General features: G+C 41.6%; 1 protein-coding gene across 4 annotated transcripts in view; it reads right to left on the reverse strand.

Annotated features, from left to right (window-relative positions):
• Positions 1-12,989, reverse strand: part of DISC1 (DISC1 scaffold protein) — a 347,001-nt gene that overhangs the window by 276,951 nt on the left and 57,061 nt on the right. For all 4 annotated transcript variants that reach the window (XR_005357793.1, XR_005357794.1, XM_038533906.1 and 1 more), the window contains exon 3: positions 10,886-10,955. Coding sequence is in view for 2 of the 4 variants with exons in the window: in XM_038533906.1 (XP_038389834.1) it covers positions 10,886-10,955 (70 nt within the window). In the remaining 2 variants the exon portion in view is untranslated. The remainder of the gene's footprint in view (positions 1-10,885; positions 10,956-12,989) is intronic.

Below are 12,989 nucleotides of genomic sequence, written 5' to 3' on the forward strand. Positions count from 1 at the left end.
TGTTCACCTCATTGCCTCCATTACTGTCTTCTTTTGTGTTTAATCAATTTTTTTGTATTGAACTGTTTTGATTCCTTTTGTGTAGATTTTATTGGCACATCCTTTGTGGTTGCCATGGGACTACATTTGTAATTTTAAAGTAAAGACAGTCTAATTTGAATTGATACCAATTTAACTTCAATAGACTATAAAAACTATGCCCCTATACAGCTCCTTTGTTATTGCTGTCACAAATTACATCTTTTTACCATGTACACTCAGGAACATGGATTTATAATTCATAAATTATAAATTTTATGCATTTGTCTTTTCAATCATATAGAAAACAAAAAGTGGAGGTAGAAGCCAAAAATAGAACAATACAGGCTTTTATGTTTGCCCATCTATTTACCATTACTGAATTATTTATTTCCTCACATGGCTTCAAGTTATTCTCTAATGTCCTTTCATTTCTACCTAAAGGACACTCATTAGCATTTCTCGCAGAGCAGGTCTAGTGATAATGAACCCCTTTAGCTTTTGTTACCTGGAAATTTCTTACTATTTCCCTCATTTTTTGAAGGACAGTTTTGCTGGGTATAGAATTCTTGATCAACAATTTTTTTCTTTCCACATTAAATATATCTTTCTTGTGCCTTCTGGTCTTCATGATTTTTTATAAGAAAATAGCTGTCAATCTTATTGAGGATCCCTTGTATGTGAGGAATTGCTTCTCTCTTGCCGCTTTCAAGAGTCTCTTGTCTTTGACTTTTGACAATTTGATTATGTGTTTCCCTGTGGGTCTCATTGAGTTAGCCTTACTTGTAGTTTATTGAGCTCTTGAATTTGTAGATTCATGTATATCACCAAATTTAGGATGTGTTCAGCCATTATTTCTTCAAATATTCTCCTGTCATTCTCTCTTCTCCTTCTGGAACTCCTATAAGTATATGATGGTCTGCTTGATAATGTTCCAGTAGCCTCTGAGGCTATCTTCAATTTTCTTCATTCTTTTCTCTTTCTCCTCTTCAGACTAAATTATTTCATTTGTCATATCTTAAATTTGCTGATTGTTTTTCTGCACACTCAGATCTACTATTGAGCCCTTCTAGTGAATATTTTGTTTCAGTTACACTTTTCAGCTCCAGAATTTGATTACTTGCTAGAACTTCTTTCTTTATTAATATTCTCATTTTGTTCATATGTTGTTTTTCTGATTTCCTTTAGTTCTACATCCATGTTTCCTTTAACTCTTTGGATGTCATTAAGACAGTTGTTCTAAAGTCTTTAATAAATCTGATATTTGAGTTTCTTCAGGGATGATTTCTGTCCATTTATCTTTGCTTGTTCAATGGGCCATGTGTTTCTATTTCTTTGTATGTCTTGTGATACTTCGTTGAAAACTGGTCATTTAAATATTATAATGTGGTAACTCTGGAAATCAGATTCTCCAAATCCCCCAGTTTGCTGGCTTTGTTGCTGTTTTTGCTGTTTTTTTTACCATTGTTGAAGGCTACAGTAGTCCATCTGTTTAGGTAATTTTCCAAACTATTTTTGCAAAAACTATATTCCTTGAAGAGTCTTATAACTTGTGTTCAGCCAGTGTTTAGACAAAGAGTTCCTCAAATGCTGGGAGAAAAAGAAAAAAACAGAAAAGAAAGCACAGGGGGGAATAGCACAGAATAAACACACAGAAAAACACCAAAAATGAACAAATTTCTCTCCCAGTCTTTGTACTGCTGGGGCACACCAGCCTCCTTAGGATCAGCCTGAGGTGAAAGTTTAGTCTTCTCCTTCTTTTTTCTAAGTATGTATCTTTCTCTGAACAAACAAGTGGTTTTCTAAATTTCTATATATATACAAGTGCTTTTGAATATCCCAAAGGTCTCTCCCAGCTGTTGCTCCTGGGCAGGAGACAGCCTGCTGTATCTCTCAATCAGTAACTTTTGTCCAGCTGTTTTCAGTTCGTTAGTCCACCGTGCAGTGTTTTCAAGCAATGCTTGCCATTTTTCTAGCCTCCACTCTGAGTTACCCAAAAGAAAGACAAGCACTTGATGTCAGTCCTTTAGGTAACCCAAAACAGGTTAGAATAGACTTATGTAATAATAAGAGTAAAATCTGCTCTGTTCCCCCTGGAATCAGAGACCAGAGTCCCACACCAGGAATGTGAGCTGTCATCTCCAAGGTCACTGCCATCCTGGGGAGGAGTAGGACAAGGGCAAGCAGAAATGCCACAAAGTCCTCCCACTATTTTCAAGTTGCCTTTTTCTTGGTTCAAGGTTTGCTTGGTTACACTAAACTTTAGGCTATTTTTCAGAGTTCAAAAATGCTGGTTCTGACGGTTTATATTTCTCTTTTGATATTTCTGTGAGGGAATGAATGCTTGGAGTCACTTACTCTACTATTTTCCTGATGTCATTCCCTGACATTGCTTTAACTACTAAATTTTGTGGTTGTTTGTATATTAGTTTCCTATGGCTACTGTAGCAAATAACCACAAATTTTGTGATTTAAAAGAACAGAAATTCATTCTTTCACAGTTTTGGAGGCCATAAACCTGAAATCAGTTTTACTGGGCTGAAACCAAGTGTTATCAGGGCTGTACTCCTTCCGGAGGCTCTCAGGAAGAATCCATTCCTTGCCTCTTCTGATTCCAGTTGGCTGCCAGCATTCCAAGTCTTTTGGCCACATTACCCCAATCTCTGCTTCTGCGGTCATATCACTTCCTCTTCTTCTGTTGGTCCAGTCTCCTTCTGCCTCTCTCTTAAGAACATATGTGATGGCATTTAGGGCTTACCCCAATAATCCAGTTAATCTCATCTCAAGACTCTCTATTTAATCATACCTGCAAAACACTTTTCCAAATAAGGTAACATCTACAAATTCTAGGAATTAGGATGTTAATATCTTCGGGGGGCTATTTTTCAGCCTAGCACATGCAGCAATAGGTAAGTGCAACAAGTGGTTTGAGAGAATAAGTCAAACTGCAGACAAAGTGAGAATCCTGGGTCCCCTGACCCCATTCACCTCAGCACTGTCACACCAAACTATGAATCCTCTTTTCCTCTTCTTCCTGTTTAAATTGGGTCTCTTCTTCTTGAAAGTACAGAGCACACACACACATACACACACACATGCATACACACAAACACACACACACACTATTTTAATGTTAACTGAAATTTCACACATTTATGTTATTTTCATTCTATCCCAAATAAGCTAACATTCCCTAAGAAAAAAACTAATATCCTTTACACATTTTTTTGGTCCACCATGGCATGCTAAACCTGGCAAAGAGGCAATAACATGCTGTTCATGTGAAAAGGTACTGTGATATACTGATCCAAAAGCCATTCTCTGCTTTTCACTAGCTTCAGGGTTTTACACAAAACAAGATACAAGTAATAGCCAGGTTACTTTGTGGACAGGAAAGGAATAATTAGCTCATTCATGTCACAGAAGTCTGCCTTTTTTTTTTTTTTTAACTTTTCTATCAAATATCTGCATTTGACAGTAGACTAGTGAAACCAAATTATTCAAACTTTTGCAGAAACACCTGGATATGTTTAGTATTTAGCTCTGCCCTGAGTACATTAGGCTCTTGTTATGGGCTGAATTATGTTCCCTCAAAATTCCTATGTTAAAGTACCCTAAGTACCACATAAAATGACTATATTTGGAGATAGACTCTTTAAAAAGTTATAAAATTAACATGAAATCATTGGGTAGGCCCTAATCCTAAATGACTGGTGTCCTTCTAAAAAGAGGGAATTAGAGCACAGACACACTGAGGGAGGATCCCATGAGGACACAGGGAGAAGACGGTCATCTATAGGACAAAGAGAGAGGCCTCAAAAGGAGCCAACCCACCAACACCTGCTTTGACTTCCAGCCTACAGAACTATGAGGAAATAAATTTTCATTTTTCAAGCCACCAGTCTGCAGTGCTTTGTGATAATAGCCTGAGTGACTAACACTGTGCATCTCCCTTTAAGGGTAAATCTACCATCTGTACCAAAAACAGGGACATTTTGGACCTGAAATGATTGTGGGAAGATTCAGTCATGCTGAGGTTTTTGTTCCTGATCACAGACACACCCCTTCCAGTTCTCAATCTGTAGAAAGAGGGGAAGCAATCCTTGAAAACACTTGCTAAATAAAGTAAAATTGCTGACATTTCTAAAGTTCTAAGTGCTCTCACAGAAAAACTATCCCAGCTAGCCAGCCTCAATATAAGTCACTGCTTTGTCCTGTCTGGCTACCTGCAGAGCAGCTGAGTTCCTCAGGCCCAGATGGAATATCTCCCCAGGTGAACTTACTCTCCTGGGCTCCCAGCTTGCCTCTCAGCCACTCAGGGAAGGTGGCAGGAACATAGAAAACTCTGTGGGATATGCTTCAAAATCAGTCTTGTAAGTGCAAGAGGAACTTCTGCCCAACCTCCTGCTCCCATCCACCAGACTCTACAGCTTGAGAAACTTGTGTCACTTGTAGAGTTTCCTAGAGAGTAAGATGCTGTGTCCACTATTTTCACAACCACCTGCTACCACTCATTAAAAACATGCTACAGTTCAGCCAGCAGGAAAGTGTGTCCAAGTTTCAACTAAGTGCTTAATAACGGGAAGGAGATGGAGGGGGAAAAAGATTTTTTTTGTCTTGATGTTTTGTGTTCAGCAGCATGTCTAGCCTTGATGGTCAGATTTCATAGTGAATAATGTGCTGTACTCCATGCAATCCCTACAGGACTGACGACTTCCTCAGAGCCAGGGAAGGCAAGGGAGAGGTCCATCAATGTGGGGAACAGATGGTAAGGTGGCCATCAAGAGAAGACATTTTCTCCTCTGTGCTTCCACCTCCAAAGTTCTGAAGGTCTAATAAATTCCAAACCTTAACACCCCAACAGAGGAGGTAGCTGAGTGTACACCCAGCTGGAACACCAAGGAAAAAAGGCATCACGCTGAAATCACATTCTGTGCTACAAATGAAAGGGAAGTTTACCATATGCAGATAAACCTTCTGGGTCTGTGCATAAAGCTCACATCTGAAGTAGGTGTCACACGATGTACTACACTCCTAGCACTCATGAAAAATGCCAACACACAAACTGCAAATATGAACAATGACCTGAAAGCCAGCATTGGCTGAGATATTGGACCTTAACTTATACAAACATAAACTGTCCTATAAACAGGAAAAGAAGCTAAGACAATAAACTAAGTGAAGTAAATGGTGTTTGTCTGCATTCTCTTTTTACAATGTTTGTTTTCACAAATAGCTCATCTCTCAATTTTTAAGTTTTTACCTAAAATAAGAGGAAGCAGACACACAAGGTTTTGCTTTTGTGAGAATAATATTGAAGGTTAAAATTGAAATAATACATATGCGAATGTCCTAATACCCTAAGGTTTTAGATAAAATCATAGAAAATCCTCCTGATGCATCCCAAGTGGAGCCCTCCTCCACTTCTTCCCTTATCGTCATGGAAAGAAGAGTTTCCAGAATCCAGAAACTTTCTAGGTTTGGTCGCCACAACTCCTCCAAAACTCGGTTTTCCACATTGGGATACAAAATGCTCGTAGACCCAGCAAGGACAGGAGGCAAAGATATGGGTGGCCTGAGGACACAGCTGGTCCCCTCTGAGCAGTGTCTGTGGCCTCAGCAGAGAAACAGGGGCAGTATCAATTCCTCCCACAGTGATCCTGGGATGTAATAACTACATATGGGAAAGTGCCCAACATGGAACAGATGTGCAACAGCTCTACATTAACATACATATCACATGTAAAAAAACCTATAGACAATGCATACAAAATGCCATTTACTTTATTTGGTTGCATTGTCTTAGCTTCTTTTTCCTGGTACTTACTGCAAGCACTCCTCAGAACCTAGAGGGAGAACCTGGTAGATAGCAGGCCACTGCGATGATATTTCTAAACCTTGCATGCGGGGAGGAAGAGAAGTGCATGAGCACAGGTATTGCAGACAGAAACTGCACCCCCGTCCACCTCTGTACTCAGTGCAGCTCTTTTCTCTGTAAACATCTTAAGTGCCAGTCATGTCTCTCTGAGCAGACGCCAAATGCAGTCTACTCTTTCAGTAGGAACACAAAGCAATACAGGCTGCCAAAAATAGCATTTCTCTTCTACGGACCCCAAAATGGCACCCACTCCCATTTTGAAAGAGCTCTATCACATCCAGGGCTATGAGTAGAGGAAGCAGAGCTTCTGTTTCTAAGCATGAGACTCCAGGAAGCCACTCAGACACCAAATCCTAAAGGAGATAGAGAATGGGGTCCTCCCTGAAAAACAGGGCTGTCAACTTGGATGATTTATACACCATCACCAAAGAGCAAAGAGCAACTGTAAATAGACCGATCTTGCTTAAAGAAAAAATGAAGATTATGGCAATTTAGGAAACAGCTGGTCACTCTCTAGAGTGGTTTTATGTTTGACCTCTACTGTCATCATTCCTCTTTCCAATGCCTCACGTCATACTTGTGTTTTGTCATAATGGATATTGGTGAAGACAAAGGATAGAGGAACCAATTCAGTGCTGACCACTCTTTACACTAAGAAAGAAATCCTAAGCAAGCAGGGTAAAGCCAGCTGTGCTATATATCACAGTGATGTGAGTCCCTGAAATGATGAATTCCTGAAATTTTTCTCCTTCTTCCCCACAACCTCATTCCATTTGCTTCAGGAGTGAGCAGCAGATATGGTCACAGGCAGGGGAACGTTCCAGGCCAGATGTCAGTGCAGAAGCAGCTGAAACAGCAACCACATTGGACATCCTTGCCCACGCTCTCCTTTTCTCCCTCTCAGCCGGTCACAGACCCCGCCCTCCATCTCCCATCTCGGGACAGCACTTTCTCCTTCTGCAGGACTCTGAGGTCCCACACTTGCCCTTCAGCTGACCACAGACATGAGACAAGCACTAACGTGATGAAATCAGTAAGGCGTTTTGAGCCTCTGCAGAGAAACTCTTAAGCAAGTACCAAATGGTGTTATTCTTTTCCTGCCCAAGCTCTCCCAGCTTTATGCAAGAATATAAGGAATTATTAACTTTACTTCCTAGGCAAGGGAGAGGTGTAATTAGAGCCCTGGGGTTTTCCCACAAGGCAGTAGTGAGTAAATCTGCCAGCACTTTGAGGAGATAAAACATGGAACTTTCTATTCTGTGCCAATTGCTCCTTTGTCTGGAACAGAAAGTCATTTTTTATGAGTGAAACTAAAAAGAAAGAGAGAAAAGTAACAAAACCAAGGGAGAGCCCTCCAGATTCTCGTGGCAAACCTCGTGGACTCCGGCAGTCCCTGGGGGGCTCCCCTGAGAAAGAGCACAGCCCCACCACTGCTGCTAACACTGAAGCAGAAGTGAGTCCACTCAAAGACTGTGAAGGCTGAGTATACAGCAAAATCACAATCCTTGAAACATTTACTAGTAACCCTAGCTAAACCAAGTGAGAAAGGAAATCTTACTCAAATCGTATTTCAACAAATCTCATTACAATAAACTCTCCACCTCAATATCAACCAAACTTCCCGAATGACTTGGCCATTAGTTTACAAGAATGTATGGATCACTTACTGCATGCCAGTCCGTGCACTGGGCCCTGTGGTGATCCATTTCAGACCATAGCCAACTTCACATCCCATTTCAAGACAACCACACTGTGGGACAGTGGCTTTTACACCTCTCTGTGTTCTCTAATGTGCCCTTCCAGACGCATCCTCCTTTCCCTCCAAGGCCCACCTAGGTTACCACCCCCTCCAGAGAGCTTTGATCCTCACCCTCATCCTTACCTCTAGCAGAAGTAGTTTCTCCTCCTTTGGAACTTCCTTAGTTTATATTTTAAGGGACGTGTTATGTGTAACTTTACTATCATTATTGTGTACTGTGCTACCTCCCCTCTCCCTGGTCAGAAACTCCCTGAGATGAAAATCCTAAGGACAGTGCTCAATGTGTCCTTTTTTTTTTAAGATTTTATTTATTTATTCATGATAGGCAGAGAGAGAGAGGCAGAGACACAGGCAGAGGGAGAAGCAGGCTCCATGAAGGGATCCCGACGTGGGACTCGATCCCAGGACCCCAGGATCATGCCCTGGGCCAAAGGCAGGCGCTAAACCGCTGAGCCACCCAGGGATCCCCTCAATGTGTCATTTAAAATGGCCTTGCATCAGCGTGCCTTGGTGGCTCAGTCAGTTAAGTGTCTGATTCTTGATTTCAGCTCAGGTCACGATCTCAGATTGTGAGATCGAGCCCCACGTCAGGCTTTGGGCTCAGCGTGGAGTCTGCTTGGGATTCTCTCTCTCCATCTCCCTCTGCCCTTCCTCTCATTCGCACTGAACTAACAAATAGATAAATAAAATCTTTTTTAAAAAGAAATAAATAAAATGGACCATGTCTCCCTTGTATCCCACCAGCATGCCAAGTACAATTCTCTGGACAGCTGCAAGAGTGCCCTTTGGGAGCTTGTTGGAAATGGAGAGTCTCCACTCCAGCCCAGACCTACTTGGTCAGAATGTCCATTTAACACATTCCACAGATGATTCCTATATACAGTAAAGTTTGAGAAGCACTGTAATATACAATAGATGCTCAATAGATATTTTTTTTAAAATGAGACAAATTCTACACAAATATCTCCCCTTCATGTACCTCATCCCGGGGACTACAGATGAGCTAAGTAATCCCATCCTGAGGGGGCAAGAGTGCTTGATCCTTGTGCTCACTCCAGCTGGCCATCCGTGGCCCCTGTGCATTCAGCAGCAAGTAACTTCCTTGTTCATCACAAAACTCTGACGTACTGCCCACGTACTATGGGCCAGGCCCTCTGCACATTTCATAAGAGCATTCACATCTCAACACACTGAACCAGGTTTGCAGATTTGGGAGTTTAAACAGAAGGGGGTCAGTATGTGATTCTGTGTGTTAAGTGCTTCCCAGGGTGCTTGTCCCGTCCACAGACTCCTGATGCGTCAAGAGGGACACAGCCCCTGATGGCTTCCTGCTCCTGCCCCCAGGACTCAGCTGGCTGCTATGCAACAAGGCTGGTCCTCCGCGGAGTAAAGCCCTGCGCCAGTGTTTTCTCACATACCAGCATGCCTCCTGACCACTAGAAGGCTTGTAAAACAGACTGCTGGGCCTGCCCCCAAGCTTCTCATTCAGGAGACATTCTCATTCTCGACATAGAAACAGGACAAAGAAATTCAGACAGAACGCTAAATAAAGGTGTCTTTATTCCTTTGGCTTCCCTGATGTGGCGTTATCTTATCCAATCTTGTTCTCTTGTGTGTTTTGGAGATATATGGAAAAAAGACTAAAGAAGTGAGCCTTTGTTTAATGAAGCCCACTACAAAAACCAAGTCCAGAAAGTTCCCCAGGCCTTGATCAGAAAAAGAGGGCCTGTTTTTCCACCTATGTCTTCAGTTTTGTGTGTTAGGGCGAGAGCTGTGTGCTAAAGGCCCATGCCAAAGAAAATTAATTTGGCCAGCAGTGGAGAGCCTCAAACCTAGGCTCAATTGTCCCTCACAGACAAAAGTTAGTGAGTGCCCCTTCTGCAGGCATTGCTCCTTTGCTCTCTGCCTACAGCTGTGCCCATTCACAAGGTGCACTCTGCCTCAGACTCACCTCCTCTCTCACACATCTCAGTCTCCACCCAGTGCTGTCATGAAATCAAGACAGCCTGTAGAAAGAGTGGGAGAGTTTAGAGTTCCACCTCCATTCCCAGATTCCTCTCCTTCCTCCCACCCCATCACACTCTAACTCCACCTCACCTCAATGGTAAATGTAATAACACTACACCAGCTCTGGGTGTTTCTAGAATAGGATTTGCAACCTCCTTTTGTAAATCACTCATCCCACTCTGTGGCATCCCGGTGCCAATGGTCTGTGACATATTTATTGGAAATAAGAAATATAGGTCAGTAATGTTGAAGACCCAAGCCTCCAGGCGAACCAGCTTCCAGAAGAATCCTTAAGTCTACATTCTATTTCCAGACCTATTCTGAGTGTGCTAAATCTGGTTATCACCAAGATGATCTATCATGTTCATAAATGTCTAGGGGAACCTGGAAGTTATTTTAAGCCTTCTCTCTTCCCCACATCCAGCAGAAATGGGTATAAAATGTGGCAATCAGCATCCAAAGTCTTAAAGACTCTTCCCAGGCCAACCATACTGGAAATCCTTCGTTTGACCCAGTCTACCCCATGTCCATTCAGCTGCCACATCAGTCCTTGTCTGCTTCTGCTCCAGCTCCTACTACAATGTCTCGTTTTAACTATTGTTGGTTTGTTTGTTTTTTTCTATCTAATCAATTCCTCTATCTTCTGGTCTCATGTTGTGAATTCTCTTTTCTAGCTTGGATGTTTGGGGATATCACATGAAAATTTGGTACATTTGACCCCTTTGGCGCAGCCTGACATTTCTCAAACCCATTTCATTTCCTATCTCTGGTCCTGGAAAGTATGAAGTCAAAAAGTTCCATGAGAGCTCATATTTATAGGCATCACAAGGTCAGATACTGTGTCCACCTTACTTTCCTATTCCTGCCACATTGCCTAACACATAATAGGTATACAACAAATATTTTTCAATGAATAATAAATTATAGATCTATCACATGTTAGGCAGGCAGATGATGAGTTAATAGCTTTCATTGTCCAAATACCCCAAATATTTCAGGGTAATCAACAAATTTATAATTCAAAGGATTAATGCTCATAAAGTCCTTTTATATCCACAAAATAATAGTGCTATAAAACAATCAATTGTTACTGAGTGGAGGTGATCAGAGAAAAGACTACACAATTCATTTGGGGGGTAGAAAATAGGTATAAATGAGGGTAGAAGAGAAATGGGACATTCCAGGGAAAAGAAGAAATAATCAATAAACAAAACAAAACTCACCTTTATCATAATCATCATCTTCAATTGCTTTTTCTTGAAGTTTCTGAAGCTTTAATCTTAGGGATTTTACCTATGTTGGTTTGAAGGGGAAAGAAAATGAAAGCCAAATTAGAATAGCATTCAAGCAAACTTATTTTTTTAAAGCTAAAAACATTTAGAAATGATTTTAAAACTGAAGTTCTTTATTCTCCTTTAAAAAAAGAACCACAAATGTACATTTTTCCAATGCCAGATGCATTAGTTTCTCAAAAAAAAAGAAAAAGTTATATAAAGAGAAAGTGTAATTTGAGCATAAAATCCACAAAAAGAGTTAGAAAGTTATTTTAAACAAAAACATCACATTGTACCCTTATCTGCATGAAAAAAAAATGCATAATGAAAAGGAACACAAACTTCCTGACCTGACCAAATGGTCTCTGTTCTCAAAATCACATTAAAATGATGAAGATAAACACACCAAGACTGGAAGGGAAGCCAAGAGAAGAAGAAAGTGAACTCTAACTCGGCAGGCTGCCCTGCTGGCTGACTGAGACTGACAAGAAGGACTTCACAAAATCCTTCCAGAAAAGAGCATCACCTTATTTAACCCACATATAGACGCAGTGATCCCATCGCTTGTCGGAGGGTTACCAACACATTCATTTTTAATTGTTTTTCTTCTTGACAGGAGGCCCGGGATTTTCTGAAGATAATTCTAGGCCTATCAGTGAAAGGATTTGGGTTTACTTCCCGAAACACACCTTCCTCCATGCTTTGCCTGGCTACATCTACATTTCCTTCAATATCCAGTTGAGGTATCACCCCCTCCAGTCTGTGCAAAATGTCCTTCCTGGGTACTCTCTCTGTGATGTGTGCCTGTTCCTATTCATGTAAGCCATTCAACAAATATTTACGGAGTGTCTCCTAGGTGTTAGGCACCATCTGAAGTGTTGAGGATACAGCACAAGATTCTTAGCCATCTCTGGACATAGATTCTTGAGCAGGAAGATAAAAATTAACATAATAAGTACATTTTCTGGAGTCTTAGAAAAAGATTAGTGTTAAGAAAGAAGAAAAACCATAGAACCCAGTAAGGGGCATCAGGAATGTTGGTAGATGCTGGGACTGCAGCTTTAAATAAGATCTCTCTGACATTTAACCAAAGATTTGAAAGTTTTAAGAGGGGAAGCCCTGCGACTCCTGGAGAAAGCATTTCAAAAAGAAAAACCAGCTCAAAGGCTCTGGGCAGAGGTGTTGCTAATGTTGCCAAGTAAAAGCAGGAGGCCACTGGGTCTGGGGTGGATTGATTAAGGGGGGATTATACATGATGAGGTCAGAGAAGTGATAAGGAATGCATCATGAAGATACACGAAGACCTTTGAAAAGTGTTTATGTTACTCTGAGGGTGATGGGGGGCAGTCGGAATCCATCGCCTGAATGATTTCTGAACAGCTCCATTCCAACTCCTGCGGGCAAGGGCAGAAGTCAGATGATAGGGGAGGCCATGGAAATCCCCGAGGATGGAGGTGATGGTAGCCTGAATGATACTGGGCACAGTGAAGATGGTGAGAAGGGATCTGATCCTGGGCACATTCCGAAAGTATCTGAAGATAGAACCAACAGGATTTGCTCATAGATCCCATGTGGGGGGTGAGAAAGTCAAAATGATTCTGAGTTTTTGATTTGAGCCACTGGATGAATGGAATTGTAAGAAATTATCGTAGTAATTAGAACACCATGTTACAGCTATTGTTTTGTGTCATTTCATTTGTGTGCTCCGTTCCCAATTGAGCATCTTTAAGGGAAGAACTCTCTTCTACTCATGCAGAAAAAGGCAGGGCTCACCCGTACTCAGTTCTCCACTGCTCTGGGCACACAGAAGGATGTACCCTCCCTGCCTTGCAGTGGGTAATGGGGTGCGGGTGCAAGTCTTGGAGGTCCCTGCTGCACTGAGCATTTAATTGCTCTTGTAGGATCCCTTACTGTTTTCCTCTTTGTCCACTTGACTGAGGGACCATATGTTCAGGTGGTGCAGGCAGGGTTCCTGAGCGACCCCCTGAAGCAGATCCCCCAGCTACCTCTGTGGAACTCGAAGCAAAAAACACAACTTTGCCCTGTGAAGGCT

Source organism: Canis lupus, chromosome 4 (assembly GCF_011100685.1).
Source record: "Canis lupus familiaris isolate Mischka breed German Shepherd chromosome 4, alternate assembly UU_Cfam_GSD_1.0, whole genome shotgun sequence".
In the NCBI taxonomy this organism is placed as follows: domain Eukaryota; kingdom Metazoa; phylum Chordata; class Mammalia; order Carnivora; family Canidae; genus Canis; species Canis lupus.